The following is a 24,686-nucleotide window of genomic DNA, read 5'->3' on the forward strand; positions in this document are numbered from 1 at the left end:
AATTCAATTTTCTCCACAACTGTTTTTATTGGGTATAGTTAAGGGTTTTACATTGAGTGAAACAAAATTGATATTGTATATGATAACAGCAGCAAGATTGTTGATAGGTAAATATTGGAAGAATGAAGCCTTGCCCACTATTGAGGAATGGACTTTGAAGATGGCTAGTTTTGCAGAGATGGCGAACATTTCAGCATATTTAAAAGACTGTTCACAAGAGACTTATGAGTGGGAATGGAAAAGGTGGATAGAATACATTCAGAACAAATATCAAACTAGAAAGTATCAAATAGCTTTTATTTGAAAATAATGTATTGGAAATTTTTTAATGTAATGAGGTAAAGAGAAAAATTATACAGGGGAGGGAGGGGTTCAAGTTTATATATAAGTGTTATATTAGGATTCTTTATGAGTATGAGTATATTATAGGGAAGTCTGGGGGGAGGGGAGGGTTAGGGAGGGTTAGGGAGGTTGGGAAGTTTGGGGGGGTGGGGTGGGGAAAAGGGGTGAAAATGTAATTGTAAAACTTTTGCAATAAAAAAAAAAAGTAAGAAAAAAAAAAGATGTCTTGTAACAGGGAGTGAAGTGGAGAAAGTTTTTCTCAGCGCTTTCTCTGCAGCTGGAAGGCGTTCTGATAACAAGTCAAGGTCAACCGTCCTGGCATACCAGAAGGATGGAGCCATCTGAAGCTGCACCCCACATGACACTTGGGGAGATGTGGATTGGATAATCCTTACTGGACCCTTGGGAGGAGGGTTTTGGGGATGCTTTCTATATGTGATTTTCGCGCCTATTGCCTCAGACCTTGCTTTTCTTTGGTTGCATTCAGTTCATACTCAGTAAAAGTACCTTTCTCTATGAAATGGGAGTCGGGGTTTTTCTTTCTTGAGTTGTGAAAGGAGGCATACCTGACACACTGCACACTCAAATTAAAAATTAACTTTTTATTGAATAACTTCCATTTTATCTATACATTAACACTGCTGTCATTTTTCCAGCACTGGACATTGTGCATCGCGATTCATTCCTTTTAGAACTGAAGAAACAAAATGGCAAGGAACACAATTCTTAAAAGGGGAGGAAGGAATGATGCTTGATTCTTCATAAAACCTACAGAAATAAGTCAGAAAGAGAAATGGTCAGGACAATATAAGATAACTAAGGGAAAACTTAAAGGGAAATGAAAATATAAGCATCACTAAAACCATCCGAGTAGTTGGCTTCACTGGTGGCCAATAGAGACTCAGCAATTAGCCTTGAAGATGATTCTTTAATATTGGGGGTGGAAAGGCACAATTAGAGTTTATGAGCAAAAACTGATTGTAAGAGCATGCTGCTGCCACTGCCTCCTAGTCCTGCATTACCTGGGCCGCAGTACAAAAATTGCAGTCTCTGGCTTGCATCTCTGGCCTGCTGACCTATAGCATCAAAGAGTCCTGTGAAAATATTTAATAGAAAAGAAAAATGTGGATAAGTGATTTCAGAACAAATTAATATTATCTGTTTCCTTGACATTCCCATAGTTCTTCTCAGAAATTGCCAACTGAAACAAAATAGAATTCTGAGAGAAGCAGTTTGCTTGCAAGACCTTTGGAAGCACATGGCAAATATGCTCATCTCTTTAATAGCATGTTTTCCCGAAAATAAGACCCATTCTGAAAATAAGCACTAGCCTGATTTTTTGGGGTGGGCCTAATATAAGGCCCACCCCAAAAATAAGCCCAGGGATGGGTATGGCCAGCATAAGAGATGGCGAGTGCGCAGGGCCAACAGTGTCCGGAAGTAGCTGCAGCCCGCTGGCCCCTTGGAACAGCGCAGATAGGTCTGAGTGCAGAGGCAGAGGCGGGAAGGGGGGAGAGACAGATGATCCGGACTTGCTGCGTGGCTGCCTGGCTCATGGGAGGCTTGTGCAGTGGCACTGGCAGAAGCAGAGGCATGGGGGAGTGGGAGGAAGGCAATCCCGATGCCCTGCATGAGTGCCTGCCTGGCACGACTGCAAGCAAGCTGAGAGACAATGGAACGGAGTGGGTGGCGCATTGGGATTCCTTGCCTCCCCACCAACCCCATGCCTCTGCCTCCACCTGGCTCTGCTGTGCACTTTTCACCCAGAGGGAGACGAAGCAATTAGCTTTGTTTCAAAGCATCCCATTTGCAAGCACCCGAAGATTCATCTCCCTCTGGGCAAAAAGTACGTGGTAGAGCCAGGCAGAGGCAGAGACATGGAGGGTGGGTAGGCAGGCGAATTCAACATGCTTAGCTCCGTTTCAAAGCATCCCATTTGCAAGCAGGCAAAGTTTCAAGTCTCCGTCATTTCTCTGTCTGGGCAAAAAGTGTGTCTGCCCTGGGAAGCCCTGTAAGCTGCCACGGGCAAGCAGATGGTGGGAGGGAGCGGGCAGGCAGCTGCAAAATAAGACACCCCTGAAAACAAGCCCTAGTGCTTATTTTGGGGCCCAAAAGAAAATAAGTCCTGTCTTATTTTCGGGGAAATATGGTAATATCAAAATACCCTCAGCAGTGGTAAATTCTGCTGCTCATGTGAGGGAACAATTGGGTATCTTTACTCATTCTTCCCTTTAAAATAAAGATATGGAATGACACACATTATTTTTGCTTGCAAAGTCATCCAGAGGTGAATACGTTACTTTACAACAGAGCTATAAATTTGATAGACCTGTGTCCTTCTTGAAAAGCTGCATAGCACGGTTGGGAAGTTGTTTTTTGCAGAGGAGATCTGATGTTTATCTTCTCCCACTTCCTTTTCTACAGACCTGCAGGGTAAAATCTGTATTGGGAAACATCAAGGTAACTGATCATTTTACATATTGCCTGCCACATACTCCACCTGGGACCCTTATTATGAAGTTGCTTCTTCTTCTTCTTTGCTTTTAGATAGAAAAAAGGATACACCTGGATTTCAGAATTTACTTTTTAAAATGTTGCAAAAGCAACTATTTTAAGTAATTACACATTGGTTCCTTTGTGCCCAAAGGGCTATATAAAAATAAACAAATTGTATTATAAATTACCACAAATCTTCCTTTAAGATGCTTATGAAAAACAACATAATTCTTGGATCCAGATGAGGCTCATTCCAAAATGAATTTGGTAATTCAAGATAGATTCCTGCTTGTATAATGCAGAATTGGTGGTACAAATATGCCATGTTTTGTATTCACCTACTTTTTGCTTCTTAATCATTCTTCTACTTACTGTGCTGCAAATCATGCACTATAGCAACCAAGCTTAAATAAATCTTTCAAGTGTTTATATCAAATGCCATACTACAGAGCCAAAAGAGCAGGATTGGATTCAGTTTTGGACAAATCCATCCTCAAACTCAGATCATAATACACCAATTCAGAATAGCTGTCTGTTGTTCCACAACTGGATCTTGAATGGGCAGATCAGACTATTCCCAACCTCTAGAGAGCTAAGGATATAGGTTTGTGTGATTTGACATGAAAAATACAGACAGTCCTGCCCTGTGTTGAGAACGTCTAAGGAGGAGCTGTGTTCAGAAGCCTTAAAAAGCCCCTTCAAAGGGGCTAAAATATGCTGTCATTCTTTCTACTATATACAGATAAGTTTTTGCCTTACGACCACAATTGAGGCTAAAATTTCTGTTGTGAGACATTTGTTAAATGAGTTTTGTCCCATTTTACGACCCTTCTTGCCACAGTTGTTAAGTGAATCTGGCTTCCCCACTGATTTTGCTTGTCAAAAGGTTGCAAAAAGTGATCACATAACCTTGGGATACAGCAACAGTTATAAGTATGAACCAGTTGCCAAGCATCTGAATTTTGATCACATGAGCATGGGGATGCTACTAAGATTGTAAGTGTGAAAAATAGTCATGTCACTTTTTTTAGTGCTGTTGTAACTTTGAACATTCATTAAATGAACTATTGAAAATTGAGGACTATCTATTTACAGATTCTAACTATTCCCTCAAGTAGGCATTTTTAATGCCATAAAAAGAATATTCCCACTAAAAAGTAAGTTAATTTTTTGATACACAATAGAATTAGAAAATAAACTGAAACAAACTACTCCAGGACAATTAACTACTACTACAATCTTGGGTCCAGTTCTCAGCCTCAGCCCAACATTGTTATTTTCCTTGTGGTTCTGTGATTTAAGCTTTCCTTGTGTTTGAAGCTAGAAAGCACATTTCTACTACTACAAAATATGCAGACGCTTGTAATTATAGGAAGTGTAAGCTGAATTTCAGAAACTGTGAATCAGAATCACAGATCTCATTGCTATTTGACATATCAAAAAATGTCCTGTTTTTAATCATTATGCTAATCTAATTCATTTCAAGTGTTACCCAAATTTGCACAGGCTGAATACTATCTTTCTGGTTAGCTTAAATTTGCCCCAAAGTACTTCATTTTAACTGAGCTTTTGTTCTCACCCATAACATTACTAGAATCTACATAATTCATGATTTAATCTAAACTGGAAAAAAAAAATCCCATCAATACATTTCCACTGCCACAGTCTACTCAGTTATTTTTATCCCAAAAAGAAATGTTTGATCTATAGATAAGGGTCTATCTGCTGCCTCCTTCAAGGAACTGCAAATGCCTCCAATCTTACTGAGGTACTTAGGTCTTCCAGATCAAGAAAGTTGTTTTTCTGCAAAATATTAACTAGGTGAAGTAAAATTGAACACTTAAAATAGCAGGAAATATTTCTCTCAACACCCAATCAACATGGTCAGGATAGAGAACTGACACCTGAGGAATTCAAACACTTCAGACAAACTTGCAACATTTTACTTGAATGCAAGTTCCAATATAGGACTTAGGGGAAATATTAAAAACCTTTTAATTATATATGTATTGATTTTTATGTCTGCCCATCTTGCAGATGTGACTCTGGGTAACTAACAACATACCAGAAATAATACAAAAACCAATATCAATAAAAGCCTAAAAGCCTACAATGGATTATACAATAATTCTAATAAACATTCAACAATAACATCTCATGGTCCATTTAATCTTCTGGAGCACATCTAGATCTTCAGTGTTTTGGAATCTCATCTTGTGGGTACAGTATTCTTGAGGGTAGGCATTGTGACCAAAAAGTCCAATGGATGATTGTGGATTCATTATGATCACCCTGAGACCTATCAGAGTGCAACTGGGAAATCACCTCTTTTCAGGGCCACATTTCCTCAGAGTAGTGTTGTCCAGGGCTACAAATCAGTGGAGAAGAAGTGGTGACAGCTGGCACATACTGTCATTCTGCCTGTTAATTTTTGATATGTCTGAGAGAAAAGGATAAAGTACTAATGAAACATTTTCAAAATCTTTTTGCCATGTGAGCATTTGCAAGAGGCAAACTGTAGCATGGAAGGCAAGATGAAGTCAATCCTTGCCTCCCCATACATGACTCTTTCCCACGAAATTGCTCTCATGGAGCAATTGTACTAATTTAAAAATGCTTTTACAGAGATCAACTATATTTTTAAAATATGATACCTGAAAAGGTGGGAAATGAGACTGCTGGAACAAACACTCAATTAGTGAAAAAGTTCTGACTGGACCTGATGCTGGCAAAAAGGTGTAGCTCTAGTTTATGTCTGGTTGAACCTATCCTGTTATTTTCTTTCACTTAGATTTTAATAGTTGTTTTGCCATTCCATTACCAGCTATGGTGCTTTATTTATCATTAGCCTATTAGTCTTATCTATTTGCTTTTATTCTCAAAGAAACACTGTATATTTTGGGGTGTATTTTGTAAAATGTAGAAGACAAAATGGGATTTTTCAAAGAGCAAAAGAGAATGACAAATATTTGAAAATACCAAACTTGCCCAATATAAAATTATTTTTAAACACAATTCTAATTCTACCTTTACCCAAACAATGACTTGGGCCCCAAGCTGAAAATAATCCTGTATATATGTAAATGTACAAACTTAAGTTAAGAAAGTCAGGGAATTGAATTAAACTCCTAGAGAGGCTCTGGAGGCTGGGGACAGCAAAAAACGTTACTTCCTGTCCCACTGGGAGTTGGGAAATGGGCCGTTTCAGGCCTCCGAGCGAGTGGGAAAGGCTGTTTTCGCCCTTCCTAGATGCATAAAGGATCTGGAGCCAGGTGAGAAAGAAAAACGGGCCTACCGGGCCATCACGTGCCAGGAGCTGGAGGGGGGAGGGAGCGGGGTTACACGTGCATGCACAGGGCAGAGCGCATAGAATTATGGGTGTGGGCAGCACCCCCCCTCTCCTGGCACACAATGGCAAAAAGGTTAGCCATCACTGCCATCACAGCACAGCCATCACTGCCCTATTTCAAATGGCTGTCCAGTCTCCTTTTAAAATCCTCCAGTGATGGAGCACCCAAAACTCCTGAAGGCAAGCCATACCCTTGGATGATTGTTCTCCCTGTCAGGAAATTTCTCCTTAGTTCTAGATTGCTTCTCTCCTTGATTAGTTTCCAACCATTGCTTCTTGTCTTGCCTTCTGATGTGATAGAAAATAGGTGGACCCCCTCTTCTTTGTAGCAGCAAATATTAGAACATTGCTATAATGTCACCCTAGTCCCTTCTTTTCACTAAACTAGACATACCCAATTTCTGCAACTGTTCTTCACAGAATGGGATAACTTGCTGTAGCCAACTCACCACGATCAACTTGCCATGGCCAATTCACGCAGCCAACTCACCATGGCCAATTTGTGGTGGGACAACTCACCACAACTAATTCGCCGTGGGTCAACTCACTGCAGGACAATTCAACAATTCAATTATTTAAAATAATTTAAAAATCATTTTAATTTTTGTTGTTCACATTTCATTTTGTCCCTCCTTTGGCATCCTTTCTCTAATTATTCTATTCCACTATTTCTTTGATATAAATGTAACTTTTCTTCCGTGACGAATTGTCCCATAGCGAGTTGGGCATGGCGAGTTGACCACAGTGATTTGGCTGTGGCGAGTTGTCGCAAACCCCATTCGTCATATGTTTTAGCCTCAGTCCCCAATCATCTTTATTGCTCATCTCTGCACTCTTTCAAGAGCCTCAACATCTTTTTTATATTGTGATAACCAAAACTGGATGCGATATTCCAAGTGTGGTCTTACCAAGGCCTTATAAGTGGTACTAACACTTCACGTAATCTTGATTCTATCCCTCTGTTAGTGCAGCCTAGGATTGCACACTGCTAGCTCATATTTAAGTGATTGTCCACTAGGACTCCAAGATCTCTCTTGCAGTTACTGCTATTGAGCCAAGTTTCACCTAATCTGTACTTGTACATTTGGTTTTTCTTGCCTAAGTATAGGACTTTACTTTTCTCTACACTGAATTTCATTTTGTTAGACAGGGCCTAGTGTTCAAGTTTGTTGATATTCTTCTGGATCCTATCTTCTGGGATATTGGCTATTCCTGCCAGTTTAATGTTGTTTGCAGATTTGACAACACTTCCCCAACAATAAGATTCCCTTTCTATTCCCTCATCTAAATATTTTATGAAGATACTGAAGAGTACTGGGCCTAAAACATTTAAAACAGGAAACTTCTACCTAAATACTACTAATGTAGCATTTAATGCTACTAATGTAGCATTTAATACAATACAAATCTCTTATATTCCTTTGTGAGTCTTTCTTTCTGTTTTCTTTCTCTTTCTTTCTTTCCTTCTTTCTTTCTATTTTCTACCCTCCCTCCCTCTTTTCTTTACATTCTTCTTTTGCATATAATAAAATTCCTGAGATACTTTGTCAAACTGTATACCACATTCACATATATGGCACCACAAATAAATTGCTCCTCCTAGGACATCTTTCCTACAAATGGAAGTACTGCTTAGATACCAGTGATTCCTACAATTATAACAGTAATTCACCTGTGAGGAAATTATTGTTAATGCCACAGAACGTTCTTCAAATTATGAGATACTGAATGATTTACACTGTGCTTAATACACAACTCTGAGATTAAGCATGATATTCCTCTTACACTATGATCAACAGCTAAAAGAAATGTTCTGATTCACAATTTTGCAGTGCTAAAACTAATTTCTAATAAGCCTCAAAAATTGGGAGGTTCAAAGCATGATTTTGAAAAGGCCAGAAAGAAAGTATTAGAGCCAAAGGAAATTAATTTTGAACTTTTTAGAGAACACATTTTTGTTTGACATTTATTTAGATGCTGAAATTTTCTTCTTAATGAAAACTATTCCTACTTTTCTGTTTTACACAGTATATTACCTCTGGGCAAATAAATGGAGATAAGTGTTCCTAAGAAATTGCTTCATTTCCCATTCTATTCACACTATAAACGTATTTCCCATCCTTAGTGACAGCTTCATCTCTATGTGCATGAATAGAATCAATGCAGGATAGAAGAAAGTGATAATTAATCTACAACATCACTTTTGTATATTTAACATAAGGATGTAGTTGTTAAAGGAAAAAAGTTGAGAATAATGGCCTTCAACTTGTTTTAAGAAAGTGATAATGAAATTAAGAGAAATACCTAAATCTGTCAGCTCCCTTAGTCAGCATTCCAGATTAAACAGAAATGTGCTTTTAACATATCCGTTATGGTGAATAAGAACTGATCAAGGGTCAGACTCACCATGCAGAGTAACAAGTCAAGGAAGCTGTCTCTCATCTTTGCACGTTACATCTGCTAATATTTTGGAATCCATCTCTCCCCACATGGCAGCATTCTCTGTTCTCGGGTGCCATCTGTATAATCTCCTTCTTCTGCTGCCACCTACCAGTTTTATTATTCTGTTGCAGCACAAGGGCATATAGAAGAAGTTCTTGTTCAGCTCACAGAAAAACCACACAATGGGGATCCTTTAAAGGCATGAAGCTCACTACAATCTTTCCTCCCATACCTCCCATCTCCTTCAGAAAAATATTGGACAGAAGACCAAAATAATAAACTTTGGAGGTATCCTTACAGATGGATACTACATGGCAGATTAAAAATACAAATGCCACCAGATGCTTCTGTTACGTTACCATCACATTTCAACACAAAAGATCTTCTGTTGCACTAAGCATACCTAGTTATTACTTTCCTCTTTCATAGTACCATATTTTTTTTCCCAAATACCGGTATATTTCTAACCAAACTCTGCAAATCATAAACTTAATTCACATAGAACATTAAAAAGTAAAACACCATTTCCTGAAAGCTGGAACTCTGGGCAGTGCCAAATGTCTGCCTTATTGGATTGCCCTTTTAGTGCAAGCAAAGTGAAAATTTGATATTGTTGAACAGCATCCTATTGCTTTAATATCACTTTTCCACTTCTCCCCCCAATTCCAGCAACTGCTAATTTGCATGAGTGTTGACAATTTTAAGGAACAATTTGCAATATTATCCTTCCTCTTGTTTAGCTTTTTCAAGTCACAAGAATTGCAGTAGGAATCAGATTGTGTCAAAAAGTCTAAAAATTGGCAAGAGAAGGAAAAAAAAGTCTGTTCAACAGCGAATTTTAATCTAATGTTTTTCTCTTTACGCAATGCCTCTGGGTCAAAAATAACAGGGAAGACAATTTTATAAGACTTTTGAAGAGCAACCATTTTTGTTTCAAATAAAGTTGCAAAAATGTTTGCTATGTCTGTGAGAAACTAAGTATTCGTGAAAAATAGAAGTTATAGAAATAATAGTAAATCTTCCACATAAAAAAATACTGCTTTTAACCTATCTTAATCTATTTTAGCAGAATATCTTGGCACTTTTAAATTTCAAAGCCATATAACTATAAAGTTAACCTGACAAAAGAAAACACTTTTCTTGTAATAAGACATGTGTGCGCTCCCATGCAAAATTATTTGGGGGATGTTCATCTGGAATATTTTGTTCTTTCATATTAGCCATCATTTCTACCACTGATTATGTCACTGCTGTCATATGTTTATGCAGATATTTGAATATTAAACCAAAAGTAAAGTATTAAGAAATTATTCAGATTGTTCATTATTACTAATAAATAGCAGTATACTGAGCAACACATATAGAAAATTCCTGAAATAAAATCCCCCTCTGAATTTTTGCAAGTACACAATGCCCTCCACCCAAGCCCTGCTATAAGAAATAGAAAATTATATAAACTTTTTACTCCTATTTTCCGTACCTGTTAATTGATGCCGATTAGTTTTGTGCTGACTGTGCCCCTGGAAAGCATCAAAGCCCTGTAAAACTTAAGCCAAGAACGTATATTGGGGGAAGGGGCAGCAAGAAGAGGTAGGTACATGGGAAGATCGAGATGGCAGAATCTGTGAAGTTACATACCATCCCATCCCTTCTTTCTGTCACTGCACACTGCTTAAATTTTCTCTTGCTGTGATCCTACTTGAACACATGGATCACAATAAGCTTTAAAGTCTAATTCTGCTAAATATACACAAAATGAAGAACAAGAAAAGAAATACCATTTGCTTCCTAAAACTCATTCTTTTACAGCAATAATCATATTATGACTGAGGAAGAGAAAAAAGGAAAGCAGTGTTAGCTAATATGGGATGATCAAGAGCTGAAAGTTACCTGCCAAGGGGTTGGTATTGGATGCCACCGGGCTGCTGCGTTTATTGTTTTACCACAGGGGGGGGAAGTTTAGGGAGGAACATTCTCAAGGATTTTCACAAGCTCTCTCTCTCTCTCTCTCTCTCTTGTCACCAGAAAGGGGAGAAGGGAAGTTTTTCTCTGGATTGTTTGACTTTTTTGGCTCCTGAAAAGTTTTGCAAAGAACAGTAAGAAAGTGTGAATTGTTAGAACATTCAGAAAAAAGTAGTATGTACTACACAGTGATTCCTTAAATGTTACAAATTCCTACCCCAAAACATCAAGTTATTGACAATGCATTAAACAAATAAAAGTCATTCAACTGAAAACTGTAACATTAGGGATACAGAAATTGCCAATGATGGTCCAAGCCATCATCAGAACATCCCAAAATTCACCCTCCAATATCAAGACACTCAAATATATATTAAAAAGAAAAAGAAAGCAAAAATATAACCTTTTGTCATAAATTCTATAGTACTTTATAAATTCCTAGAATAGTGAAAAATTAAAAATGAAAGAGACAGTAGCAGCAGAGGTTACCTGTCTGAGCACCTACAATTCCATAGAGAGAACAGGAGTGGGTCGTGAGTCTCACACCAGCCAAATAGCTCATAAACCTTCTCAAAAAGAGTGAGCCATGAGAAAGAATTGTACATATTGATACATCTTACATAGTTTAAACCCTTATACATTTAACCAACTTGAGCTCTGCTTTTATTAACTGGGAGGATATGAAGTTTAAAACAGTATTCATCAAGTCTGGTACATGTCCAATGCAGCACTTCTAAAACTGTCTTTTATTTTTTTCTTTCCAAATTTCACAGGTTCAAAACATTTTTCTTGGCATATCTTCTAAATAAATTCTTGGTAAATTGCTGAACAAAGTCAGTGTAGTTTGATCCAACAGGTTGAAAGTTTGGTGGAACACAACAACAACAAAAATAGTCCACAAATATGTTGTCCTCCCAACATCTGTTATTAATGTTCTACCAAAGTGTTCCAGAATGAGAAGTTTTATCAACAATATAAAATCTGAGGAGATACAAAGCTACAAATACAACCTGTAATTCTATACAGTAGAAAAAGTATAAACATAGCATCTGTAAAATAAAAGCACAAACAAAACATACAGTACTCATTAAACTCCATCATTATCATCCAAACTTGGTATCATTTGAATGCTGACATTCACTACAGCTTCTATTTTTCCCAATTGTTCAATTCTGCTTTACTAGTTGTTCATTTCAAATTATGTTAAGTAATATTGGTACTCTTAATATACTTCTCAGTATTTTTTTCCAGCGAAGTGTGATGTGTAGCACTACTCTCTACAGAACTTAAACTCTAGTTATTAGAAACTAAATTCATTTTCTTTACCAATAGTAATGTTTTTAAAACTTCTTTTACAACATTTTTTTAAAAAAAATTACATTACGTAAGGAGGGAATGTACCACCCCATTTTTTTCAAGCAGAGAATTTCCTATGTCATTTTGACATGCAATGCCAACTTCTATTTCAACAACGTGTGAGACTTTTCTTTGCCCAAACGTTATTCAGTCTCTTTTCCATCTTTCCAATACAACCACAACACACACATGGCCATCACATGGCCAACACATTAACCAAAGTATAAAATCCCTTAATGTATCCATTGTGTATGATTCAAAACAAAATGTATGTCATTCCATTGCATTTATAGTGGTGTAAATTGGGTCTACACATTTTGAAAAAAATTCATGTGAAAAACATTTGTCACAAACTGTTTTTCTCAAACAGTGGAGAAACTCAAACAGCCCAAATCAGAAGTATTAAAGAATTGTCAAGCTTCTTCTGGCATCAACTTTGTTTCCTGTAAATGTTGCAATATTTTTCTGCTAGTTAACAAAGGTTAATTCTTTGCTCATATTTCTGAAAGATGTGCAATCTTTTAAAGAAACCTGTATTTTAGAAGGCACATGTCTAGTTAACAAAGGGGTGAAGGGCCACAAAGCAGAAGGAAAGAAAGCTACTTCGGGTTTTTCTTTTTTCTGAGTTTTTTTAAAATAGAAACCTTTGTATTTTCTTAAACCTACACACGCTAAAATATCGTTTCTGCTTCATCAGCCAATGCCAACAATCATTCTTGTATTTTGTTTTTAACAATGTTTAATTCTACAAAAATGTTATTATTGCATTTTAAAAACCTGTACAAATAAGCATGATTAACCTTCATGAAAGCAAGCTAATAGTTTTCTATTTATTTCTAGTGTCTCTGTAAAGTGTTCACAAGTGATGTTTAATACCGAAGTGAAAGTTAAAACAGTTGAGTGGTGAAGTTGGCTAGTAGAATGAAGCTCAGAGCCCTGGAGGGTAAATTGTTGTTCTGAAGCACTGAGACAAAATAACCCTACACACAGAAGCTGCCCATCCTCCAAAACCCTTTCATAAGCCAACTTGCTGTTACAAATATTCTACTGTGTCGTGTTGCGGATGGCTGTTTTTAAAGTAACAGGATTTTATTTACATTTTTCTATAATTTCAATATGGTATATACCCAAAGTAAATAAATGAGTGAGAAATGGGTGAGGAGGAGGAAGATGAGGCCATTAAAACAGACCCAAAGCTGTTGTTTTGGTTCTTTTATCAAATTTAATAAGAAAATGCACAGCCAGAAGTATCAGGGATGGACTGGGAGAGGAGATCATCAGGCATTCTGGAAAAAAGACTGACGAACTGGACAGACAAAAATTAATGACAAAAACAAAGCAAAATACAGACACATACAAAGGGGCCTGAGATCCACACACTGGCGGCCTTAAATCATATTCCCATTCTGGCTGGGCCTTACTGGCAAAGTGTTTCCCAAAACCAAAACCTGCTTGTTTCTTTCAGGATTTATCCTTTGTAAATCAGACCACTTTAGATTTTAATGCCTTCTATCAATAATAGTGACACATTAAATTTACAAAATGTAATTTTGAAATTTGCATCCGTTTCAACCCTCCTCCACACCCCTCCCATATTTTCTAGGCATCAGATATTTTTGTATAAGTTTGTTACTATTAGTGGTGATGTTGAGTAGTACAGGTATTTTTCAAATTGGGCCCCTGTTAAAGATGTAGGCATGGAGAAGGAAGTGTTGGACAAGCATGTATTAAAAATGAAACATTAACACAGCATATATCTTGCAAAAAGGACTAAAACACTAACAAATACAAGTCAATGCACATTTGTTTTAAACTAGTGTTATTCTTTTTCACATTGGATTAAACATTATTTTGTACACCAAAAGTTAACAGTGTTGTTTATCTCAGTTCTTGTGCAAAAGAAAACATGCCGCTTCTGCCATCAATGGCCCAAACTGAATTTTACACACAGTTTCTCCCCATCCTGACCTAAAGCAAGGTTTTAAAATTATTTTTAAAATTCAGATACATAGTAATTTTTTTCTCTCAAGGAAAGCGAATTTGATTTTAAATCTAAGCATGTGGACATCTGTCAATACAGAAATGGCAGAAGTTGCAGGTTTATTTCAAAAGCTCATGCTGAAGTAATCAATATTGCACCCTGTAAAACTGCTTAAAGGCTAGAATTTCAGAGGCAACTGTGGACTGTTGCCAGGGATATAATTTTACAGATCTTATTGATAATAGATAGAAATGCTGATATTTAGAACCTCTGAATGAAATAAAAAATGGGTGTTCTAATTTCTCTCCACTCCTATAGGACATAAAGCAAAAGGCATATAATAACTAATAGGAATGAGCTCCAATGAGGTGAGGGGATGGTTGGCAAAGTATTTGTTCACAGGTGCTTTTGGAGCATTAACTTTTCAAATTACAAATAGCATAAATGAAGATGAAACATTTTCATATGAGTTCAAAAATCATAATGGCATCCCTATCAAAAACAATTCTTATCCAGTTCTTTTCCTCCATTTCCCAATGCAGAGTATTAAACAAAGTATTATCAAATGAAAAATAGTTGTTAAAAATAACAACTAAACATATGTTCTGTAAGATTAATAGGAAAGCAGCATTCACAGAACATGCATGTTTTGATTCTGAGCCCCAAGTTAAAACCCTCACCTCACCTCTATAAGCTGCTTCCAATAAACAGCACTACAAGTTGGTTGTATTTTAAAAAAAAATTTACAAGAAAGTTGGTCATAGTTATTTACATGTGGCATCACTCCACTAGGAGCTTAATCTCATTGGCTATTAGCTGGTTCATATTGAATATCCCCCCCGGGAGCTTGGTGAGCAACTCTCTCTCTGTGGTTTCAGGGTCGCTGTCGACAGAGCTGGAGCTAGCACTCATATTGTCGACAGTGGCACTAGCTGGAGGTCCCAGCTCTGGCTCGCTAGTCTCGCTAGCCGTGGATACCACAGAGAGCAAGGACATGCGTCGTGTCAAGCGACCGGGAGGAAGCAGTGAAGCGGCATAGTCCGCTATGATACCAGCTACATCTAGATTGCAAGCCTTGTCAAAGGCAATGAAACCTACATTTGCATTGGCCTCACAGACGCAGAACGAGCCATCATCCTTCATTAGGAGGTCGATGCCACAGATATCCATCCCCAAGATGTTAGAAACTTGGATTGCCAGTTGTTTCCCTTGTTCACTGAGTGAGCACATCATACCTATACCACCTAGTAACAGGAAGAAAGCTAAATCAGGGTACAATAGTATTCCAACTCAAATTCTCAATCAATAAACCTACATGAGCCACAGAGAGTGCTATGATATTTTAATGCTTATTATGGTATTTAAGAAATTTTGCGAGGATTTTCCATTTTAAATTAAAAAAAGGAATCTAATTGCTAGTGTTAAAACTAAATGCGCTCTAGAAAAACTTTGATGGGTGAATAAGAAGGTAACCAATAGAGGCTAATATATCTTCTTTATTTATCTTTATTTTCAATCATACCATTTATTTAACTGATTCACAATTACAGTTAGGCTTACCTGTGTTTCACCATGCATTTGTTCCCCACTCTCATCTCAGAGAGATGAAATAAAGGACTGAATGAAATAAAATAGGAATATAGAACACTTATGAAAGCCGATGAAATAGTATCAACGTTGGAAACAAGGCCACAAAGAGGAGAATTGATCCAGAATATAGGCCATTTCAGAGTGTTAATTTCCAGATAGAAGAAATGACTATTACTAGTACAAAGATAGTGTGGCATCTCCAGATACCAAGGCACTTGCACTACCATATAAACCAATTTAAAAAAAAACAATTTTTAAAATTACTAATACTAGAAGTCTCATGAAGTTTCAATGTACTGTGTTTCCCCGAAAATAAGACCGGCTCTTATTTTCTTTTGGGCCACAAAATAAGCCCTAAGGCTTATTTTCAGAGGGTGTCTTATTTTTTTCCCCTATGTATGGGAGGCCCACTTCTTCTGATTGTTCGCAGTGGTGTAGGAGGCCGTGCGGCACATCAGTGCTGCCACCGTAAAGCAGACGGGGTGGAGCTGCCCCATGCCCCCGCACCGGCTTATCTCAGGGCCCCTGCAGCCAGGCCATGCACACCCCTACATTTGCCTCACCTTGCTGCAGCGGCTCCAGCAGGACTCTGTGTGGCCGTCGGGCCACTTCTTCTGCTTGCTTGCAGCTGCAATGGAGTAGGAGGCCGAGTGATCTGTTGGTGCTGCAGCCATGAGGCGAGGTGGGAGGGTGATGCTGCTCCATGTGCCCTGCACCAGCCTACCATGTGGGCTCCTGCTGCATTGCCGCGAGGCAGGCATCAGGGCGTGGATGGCCTGGCTGGTACTTATACAAATTCTCATGATCAGGGTAGAGAAAGTTAACGTTTTTGTAAGACTTTGCGGTGAGATTGATTTAATATTCTAGGATGTTGATATTAAAAAAAGGCTCTGGTGATTATACCATGTGAAATTGCATGATGTTGGCTCAGCACATAAAATGGCCTATCTACTCTTTAACTATAGTAAATGATTGGGAGAATGATCCAAAAGGAAACTGCAGAAATAATGTACCGTATTTTCCGGCGTATAAGACGACTTTTTAACACATGAAAATCTTCTCAAAAGTCGGGGGTCGTCTTATACGCCGGGTGTCGTTCTCCTGTAACCAGGCAGACCAGCCCGAAAGGCTCTGACGAGCCTTAAATGGCTCTGGCGATCCCAGCTCTGACGATCCCAGCTCTGACAATCCCAGCTGAGTTCCCTGCAATTCAGCTGGGATCGCCAGAAACCACGTAAAAGGAAAAAAGGTTTTTACCTTTTACTCTGAGGATCCCAGCTCTGACGATCCCAGCTGAGTTCCCTGCAACTCAGCTGGGATCGCCAGAACCATGGCTCTGACGGTCCCAGTTCTGACGGTCGATCCCATCCCAGCTGAGTTCCCTTCAACTCAGCTGGGATGGCCAGAGCCATGTAAAAGGGAAAAAGTTTTCCCCCTCCAGCTTGCTTACCTCAGCTGCTAGTCGCAACGCTTGCCTTGCTTTGCTTGCCTGAATCTATTCAGGCAAGCAAGCAACTCCCTGCCTGCAATCAAGCAAGGAGTTAGTTGTGGACTTCAACTCCCAGAATTCCTCAGCCAGCAAAGCAAAGCTGGCTGAGGAATTCTGGGAGTTGAAGTCTACAAGTCTTAAAGTTGCCAAGGTTGGAGACCCCTGTTCTATTGGGTAAGTTTTTTTCCCCTTTGGGAGCTTTAAAAAAAATAGTCAATTGGGGTTTTTTTAGTTGTTCTTTTTTAGACCTAGCCATTTAAAGTTTAGGAAGTTTTAAATTTAGCTTTCATATAAAAATAAAAATAAAATAAAATAAAACAATATTTGTGCAGCTTTCTGAGATTTAGTGTGTTTCTGTAGTGTTTCACTCCAACTACACAAACACACAAAATCTCACAAAGCTGTATGTGGAATTTTGTGTGTGTAAAGTGTGAAAGTTGGTTTTTTGGACTTTTTGTGGCTGTGTGAGGTTCCTGCTTGTTGCAGGGGCCATTTTGGGTCTAGCACAGCTGCTTTTACATTGTGGGTGAGCCAGTTGTGTTGTGTTGTGTGTGTTTAGAGTGTGAAAGTTTTTTGGGGGGGCTTTTTGTGGCTGTGTGAGGTTCCTGCTTGTTACAGGGGCCATTTTGGGTCTAGCACAGCTGCTTTTACATTGTAGGTGAGCCAGTTGATGTTTTTTAATTTTTATTTGGTGTGCATTGGAAGAGGGGCAGTCTTATATGGCGAGTATAGCCCAAACCCTATATTTTAACAGGAAAAGTTGGGGGTCGTCTTATACGCCCAGTCGTCTTATACGCCGGAATATACGGTAAATGTAAAGGCAATCTATACAAATACAAATTTTATACAGCAATTACTTAATTTAGTGGACTTAAAATTTAATGGATAAAAGATTGTTAGATCTGAGTTTTGATCAACTTTCAGGACTTTGACCCAAACAACAAACACAAATATGTTGTTTGGTGAGATAGTTCATATAATAACCAATGGTTCTCATCAAAAGGTGTTTGATGTTATTAGTTTTTCTATGTAAGAGCATGTTTTAGAACTTGAAAAATCCAATTTGCTATTTAGTGTATATGCAAGCTTAGATAGTGATTTTCCTTTTAGTCCATTAAATCAAAGTTTATTCTATTTGTTTCTTTCAAAATAATCTTTACATTTAAGATAGCACTGTCTATGAAAAATGTACTGTATTTTTCGGACTATAAGACGCACCAAGATTTCGAAGAGGTAAACAAGAAAAAAAAGTTTTTGCCCTCCCCGGCCCCCGGGAGCACTCTGCAGGCCTCCTCTATGCGTCCCGTTTTTGCAAAAAACAGGCCCATTTTCACAAAAAAATTTGCAGAGGGTTTGGGAGACCAGCAGAGTGCTTCTGGGGGCTGGGGAGGGCAAAAATGCAACGTGGGGAGGGGGTTTGGGAGGCCAAACATGGCCCATTTTTCACAAAAACGGGGCCTGGAGAGGGTTTGGGAGGCCTGCTGAGTGCTCCGGGGGGCTGGGGAGGGCAAAAACAACCCTGTTTTTGCTAAAAACGGGCCTATTTACATGAAAAATGGGGCCGTTTTTGGCCTCCCAAACACCCCACGCATCGCATTTTTACCCTCCCCAGCCCCCAGGAGCACTCTGCAGGCCTCCCAAGCCCTCTGCAGGCCCCATTTTTGCAAAAAACGGGCCTGTTTTTGGCAAAAACAGGACGTGCAGGGCGGGGTTTCAGGTGCCCAAAAATGGCTGTATTCAGTGTATAAGACGCGCCAACATTTCCACCCTCTTTTAGGGGGAAAAAGTGCGTCTTATATTCCGAAAAGTACGGCATGCCTTAAATTAGAATTTAAAAATTCAGCATATATAGTAAATTCAAACACATTTTCATTCTTACCAAGTGAGCAATTGCTCTGCATTCTACCATCTGTTGAGCAACGCAGCATAGTGCCCACGACACGGCCTCCCACCACGATGACACGCACATCTTTGCCATGAGACTCCTGGACATATTTCTGGAATAGATAAGGGGCTTCATGACGAATTAGATGGCTCAGGTCTGCCAGATGGTGTTTGTCTCTGGCAAGAAACACAGCTTTTCCTGCATCAAAAAAAACAAACAAAAACAAAAACAAAAACAAAAAAACATAGAAGATGAAAACTAGTCAGTGATTTTCCTGCCTGTATTTTAAAGAGCTGGAAAGGCAGTGTGTCTATACATTCTCAACTTCTGTACTGGAAACATTATCTTGATAACACTGGGGAATGAATATAAATAAAAATGGCAAAGCACTTTTAAATTTAGTGCTACTTAAACAGCAAAATTTGGAAAATATTACCTTGAAGTACACTCACAATTTCCAGGGCTTATTCAGGTTCTCACTCCCTCAGTATAGATCTCTCAGTATCCTTCAATCTTGGCCTGTACCATTCCGTGCTATTCTAGTAGAACTAGGTTGCAAGAGTGTATTGCAACAGGTTTGGGATTCTCTAGACACATAAAACAGAGGGCTGCACCAATCACAGTCTAAAGATGGCAGAGATTCCAAGGTGCTGTTCATGATTAATTGAAGAATCAAAGCAAACCAGTCCCAATTAAATTGTAGTTGCCAATTAAAATAATTAGTATAGCAATGGAATATAAAACCTATTTAAAATTCTTGCCAAATCAAAATTCACATTAAATACATTTATTCAAATGTTAAATTTATTGATAAATATCCTTTAGTTGAATACAACCATATTTAGGATAATATCATTAATAAATAAAACATATTTCATTCTATCTTAGGGAGGATTTTATAAATAATCATTTTTTTCAATAACTAATATGAAAGATGTTGATTCTATTTAAAATTTCTTCATTAAGGAATCTGATGTACTCATGTATATTCTATCTATCTATCTATCTTGCAACCACATCTGGAATATTGTGTGCAGTTCTGGTTGCTACACTTATAAAAATGATATAGTGCAGCTGGAGAAGGTTCAGAAAATGGCAACTAAAATGATCAAGGAGTTGGAAAAGCTTCCCTCCAAGGAAGGATTTCCCTCCATGGAACTGTTTTTTGGGCTAAAGTAGTGAACGAGAAGGGATAGGATTGAGGTGGGAGGTGGGAGGAGAAGCTATTTTCCCTTTCCCAAAATACTAGAATCAGAGGTTACTCAGTAAAATTACTCAGAATAATTTCAAACAACCTTTTTTCTTAAAATTTATGCCCCTTCTGACGACAGACCTCATTGACGACAGCGGCAATATGTGTGATACTATGGGATGCAAATATGTAACTTTTATCCTGTCCAAACAACTTTCCTCTTGCATTTTCTTTTTGTGTTAACTATAAAAAGGAATGCAAGATGGGTTTTGAGGTTCTCCCTTTTCATAGGGTGATCCCACTTTATTGGGGTACCTTAATAAATTGCTTCTAAATGACCTAACCCCTCAGTTGCTTACTGGGAATGTAAACTGAGGCAAAACCTAGAGCCAAATCTGGCTATCACTCCTCTGAAGTCTAGCTGCTGGGAGACTATTAGGCTTTCTTGTACAATTGGTTGGGTACTATGAGATAACTGCTGGATTAGATGGGGTACGACCTGGCAGGGCACTTGTTACAATATGTTCCACTATGGATGACCATATTGCAGAGATATTGTCAATTACTGCTATAGGTTGGACCTACTGCTGTAGCTAATGTAGCAATTTATTCTATTACTGCTGAGTTTGGAATTTTCTTTTTTTGTTCTCTGCAAAATTTTGTCTCCTCATGCAGAAGTACTGCAGGGAATCTGTAGGTTTTCTGTAATTCTACATTCTACTGAGCTGGGAAGATTTGAGGGTGATACAATAATACTTTTCTTTTCTTTTAGTGCCCGCATTTTCCTTTTCAAAATGTGCTTTTAACAGATTTGGATGAAGCTGAAATACACTCAAGTCCCTATCTGGGAATCTCTAGGATGTATCAGTTAAAGATTAATGCTGACTCATCCATGATGCTTCATGGGTCAGTGGTGTTCTTGCTTCTGCTAGGGTCTATTTTTGGTGAGACAGAGCAGTCCACCTTAATTTATACAACCCAGTGACATGATAGGAGAACAAAATCATACAATAGGTCCACATGAGTGATACAATTATTTTAGAATTGTATGTTAGTTTTTTATTTAGCTACTATTGCATTATTTATAACTTAAATTTCAAAATGTTCATATTACCTATTTTTTTATGAAAAAGAATGGTTCCCCAAATGCAGTAATTTCATTTTGAAGTCATCCTCAAAAGCAACATTATATCTGAAACTGTACTGAAGAACATCAGGCAAACTTGAAGAACAGCAGAGTTAAATTGAAGCCTCCTTCTGCAGACTTCTGCAATACCTGCAATATAATCATCTTACATTGCTCTTCCAAGAGATTCTATCTCTTCAACTATTCTATTTTATGTGGATTTAAATAAAATCTTCTCATTTGTTTGGGGGGGGAATCAGATATAATTTCAAATTAACTTAAAGTAATTGTAATTTCACAAGATTGGCTAGAATAAATTGCATCAGCAAACTGTAGGGAGACAAAAAATACCACTGTAAGGCAGGGGTCCCCAACCCCTGGGGTGCAACCCACTACCGGGCCATAGCCTTTTCAAAACTGGGCCGTACAAGTGGTGGGCTGACATGCCTGCCTGCATGCAGAGCTTAACTCGTGCGAACAGCAGGCCAGTGTGCACATGCACACAGCTCAACTCACACAAACAGTGGGTCAGCATGCACTCATGTGCATGCACTGGCCTTGGCTCGTTGAGTTGTGTGTGCATGTGTGTGCGTGCCAGCCCACCACTTGCACAGCCCAGTTGTCCTTCCCCCCCTCAGCCGGGCCACCAAGCTGCAAAGGTTGGGGACCACTGCTGTAAGGAGTTACTTGTGAATAAAATGAAATAAATAACAAGTAGCATTTTTTAACCCAAAAACTCTCAGAGAAAGTGGAAGTACTGTATATTAAATAATTATTTTCCTACAAGGAATATACCGTGTTTCCCCAAAAATAAGACAGGGTCTTATTTTCTTTTGATCCCGAAATATGGCCTTGGCCTTATTATTGGGGGTCTTATCCCTGAAGCAGGATAGGTGTGGCCAGTTCTTGCCCGCAGCATTGCCGGCAAGGATCAGGTCACAAAAAAAAAGTACTCGTGGGCAAATCGGGTGCACTCTCTGTGGGGAGCAAAAAGGGCCAAGCGACGGCTTCCCAGCGGGTCACAATGAAGCTCTGCAAGAAAGGCGGCCACAACTGGAGGACTTAAAACTTTGTATTTAAGATGAAGATTTGTAGTATTTTGCAGCTAAACATTTTCAACAAAACAACTCTCATTTAACACTATAACAATCATATCTAGACTCTCATACCCACCTCTATGACCTCGCGTGTTCTTCACGACCATGGGGAACTCCAATACTTCTGCTTCATCAATCATTTTGGCAAAGTTTTCATGACCCCCTAGGAAAAAAATAGCCAAAGCTGTAAATAGGGATGCACAAAATGTGAGTTTTGGATGTTTTCTTGTGGTTACAATACAAAATTCTGTGATTCTAGACCAGGGGTGTCAAACTGGTGGCCTGCAGGCTGGATAAGTCACGTGCAGGCCACACCCATCCAAGCTCCGCGAAGGGAAAAAACATTGCGATACATCACATGATGGCAACGTGACATGGTGAGTTTGACATCCAGGTTCTAGACAGAAAAAAGTATATTACTCTTGAGTATTCTCAGGTTACTTTCTAATACTTTCAAAAATATTAGATATCAACGGGTAAAGAAAGTTTGAAATCTACAAATATCAGAGTTATGGTATACTTCTATTTGTGTCCTGGATAAAAAGAATTTCCTATAAATATAAAATTATCTTACATTATATTGGTACAATTTATAGTATGTACTTTTATTAACTATCATGAGATTGTCAATTTAGTTTTAGATAATTTGAATATTTGAATACCAATTCTTTTGTGCTGATTAATGACTACAATAAAGTTAACTAACTATAACCTTTCTTAAACAGGAAAAGCAGTACTTGAAAAATCTCATAGAACAGGGGTCACCAACCTTTCAGACCTCAGGGACCACTAAATTCATAATTGTAAATCCCGCGGACCACTGATATGATTTTTTAAAAAAGATAAATAGTATTTAGTTCAATAATAAAAAATGCAAATAATTTTTCTGCAGACCACCAAAATTTTCTCACGGACCACCAGTGGTCTGCGGACTACAGGTTGGTGACCGCTGTCCTAGAACACTGAGTAAATACACAGTGCAAGTGCTATACTATTTATTTATTGGAACATGTTAAAATCCACCCTTCATTTTATAGATAATCCTTTTAACGCCGAGAAAGAAGAAAACACAAAATTCACATATTAATATCAGTAATCTTGGGAAAACAAGATATTCAAACAAGATATTCAGCCATCATTAAAATAACTATGAATAGGTTACAGTTTGTGGGAAATATGCCATTGTGAAGGCATCATAACCTAGATTATTATTGTTGATGATCTATAAGAAACTCCAGTCAATTATGACAAATCTCAAGTCATGAGGAGGCTGACATATGTAGACATTGTTTCAAATATTTAGGCTTCAAGCAGTTTCAGACTTTAAAGGCTTTGGTTTGAATACTGCATGCAAATGCTTAAGGTCAGCACTATCTTCAGAATCAGTGTTAATTCCATTCTGCCCAAATTTACAATCTGACCACTGCATTCAGAACTACTTGAACTACAGAACTACTTCCAGGCAACCTACCAACCAATCACAACCCACGTTAACTGGATTAACTGCATGGAGAAATCACTGATTCACTGTGGCCAAATCATACCCACAAAAACAAGAATTAAAACAGAACAGACAAAGCTGTCAAAAGTATGGATGCAAGCCAACTTGTATTTTGGATATTTTGTTCTGTGTATCATCTGAAATTCAGTTATTCCAGGCAGAAACAGTGTTTAAATTGTTCTATTTTAGTTACTGTGATTGGTGTTTGTCTCTTGCAAACTGGGTTTTACTATTTGAATTTTCTTGTGCAATGTTCTGTGCTCTCTGACTGAGCCAGAGAAAGGTGAAGAAACAGCACCTCTCCAGTATGGACAACCAACTTGCACTGGTTGCCTAGCAGTACATCTCTTCTTTACCAACATCATCAGGAACAAAAGTGTTGTATCCAAGGCAGATAATGAGGTATTATGGCATTACTCATACCTGGAGGCTTATTTGCTGGAGTACCTTGTTTTCTTTTAAAACAATCTCCCCTTGCTAGATTTTTCTGCCCCTCTTAAAATAGAGGGGACTAACAGTAGCCTGTTCACTGGTCTTATATAGCCAAGAGTGTCTGCATCACAAACATCAATTTACCTGGGTCATACCTTGAATAAGTCACTTGCTTAATGAGTAAAACTGCTGAGGGAGACTCACTTTGGAAGAGACTCCATTTAAGTCTCACTCTAAGAATTATAGGGTGATTCACCTATTCTCTTTTGCATGGTTTACCAACATCAATCTATGGCCAAAAAAGGTTTATGGGCCCAAGTGTGCTGACTCTGAGGTCGCAAACATGATGCTTGACTAGTAGCAGAGTACAAAGCCCAGGAAGAAGAAAAAGTTCTTGTTCTCTGCTCAGCCTAACTGCCTGAAAGATAAGCTACTGAGGAGTCCTT

The 24,686-nt window shown here is 38.3% G+C and overlaps 1 protein-coding gene across 12 annotated transcripts in view; it reads right to left on the reverse strand.

Moving 5' to 3' along the window:
* Window positions 1-924: 924 nt before the first annotated feature.
* The window catches only part of RIMKLB (ribosomal modification protein rimK like family member B), a 95,944-nt gene continuing 72,182 nt past the window's right edge, over window positions 925-24,686 (reverse strand). The window contains exons 5-13 of one of the 12 annotated variants that reach the window (XM_087888434.1): window positions 22,384-22,470; window positions 18,887-19,090; window positions 15,027-15,172; window positions 10,520-10,703; window positions 10,110-10,175; window positions 8,594-8,751; window positions 2,672-2,768; window positions 1,365-1,436; window positions 925-1,110 (exon numbers count right to left, since the gene is read on the reverse strand). In XM_087888434.1, coding sequence (XP_087744560.1) covers window positions 10,605-10,703; window positions 15,027-15,172; window positions 18,887-19,090; window positions 22,384-22,470 — 536 coding nt within the window. In that variant the 3' untranslated portion in view covers window positions 925-1,110; window positions 1,365-1,436; window positions 2,672-2,768; ... (1 more) ...; window positions 10,110-10,175; window positions 10,520-10,604. Of the gene's footprint in view, window positions 1,111-1,364; window positions 2,783-8,593; window positions 10,704-11,080; window positions 15,173-18,886; window positions 19,091-22,383; window positions 22,471-24,686 lie in introns of all 12 variants that reach the window. The other 11 variants (XM_087888429.1, XM_087888432.1, XM_087888428.1 and 8 more) reach the window with 11 other exon arrangements.

The sequence above is a fragment of the Pantherophis guttatus genome, chromosome 2 (assembly GCF_059756535.1).
Source record: "Pantherophis guttatus breed Tessera chromosome 2, ASM5975653v1, whole genome shotgun sequence".
Taxonomy (NCBI): Eukaryota; Metazoa; Chordata; class Lepidosauria; order Squamata; family Colubridae; genus Pantherophis; species Pantherophis guttatus.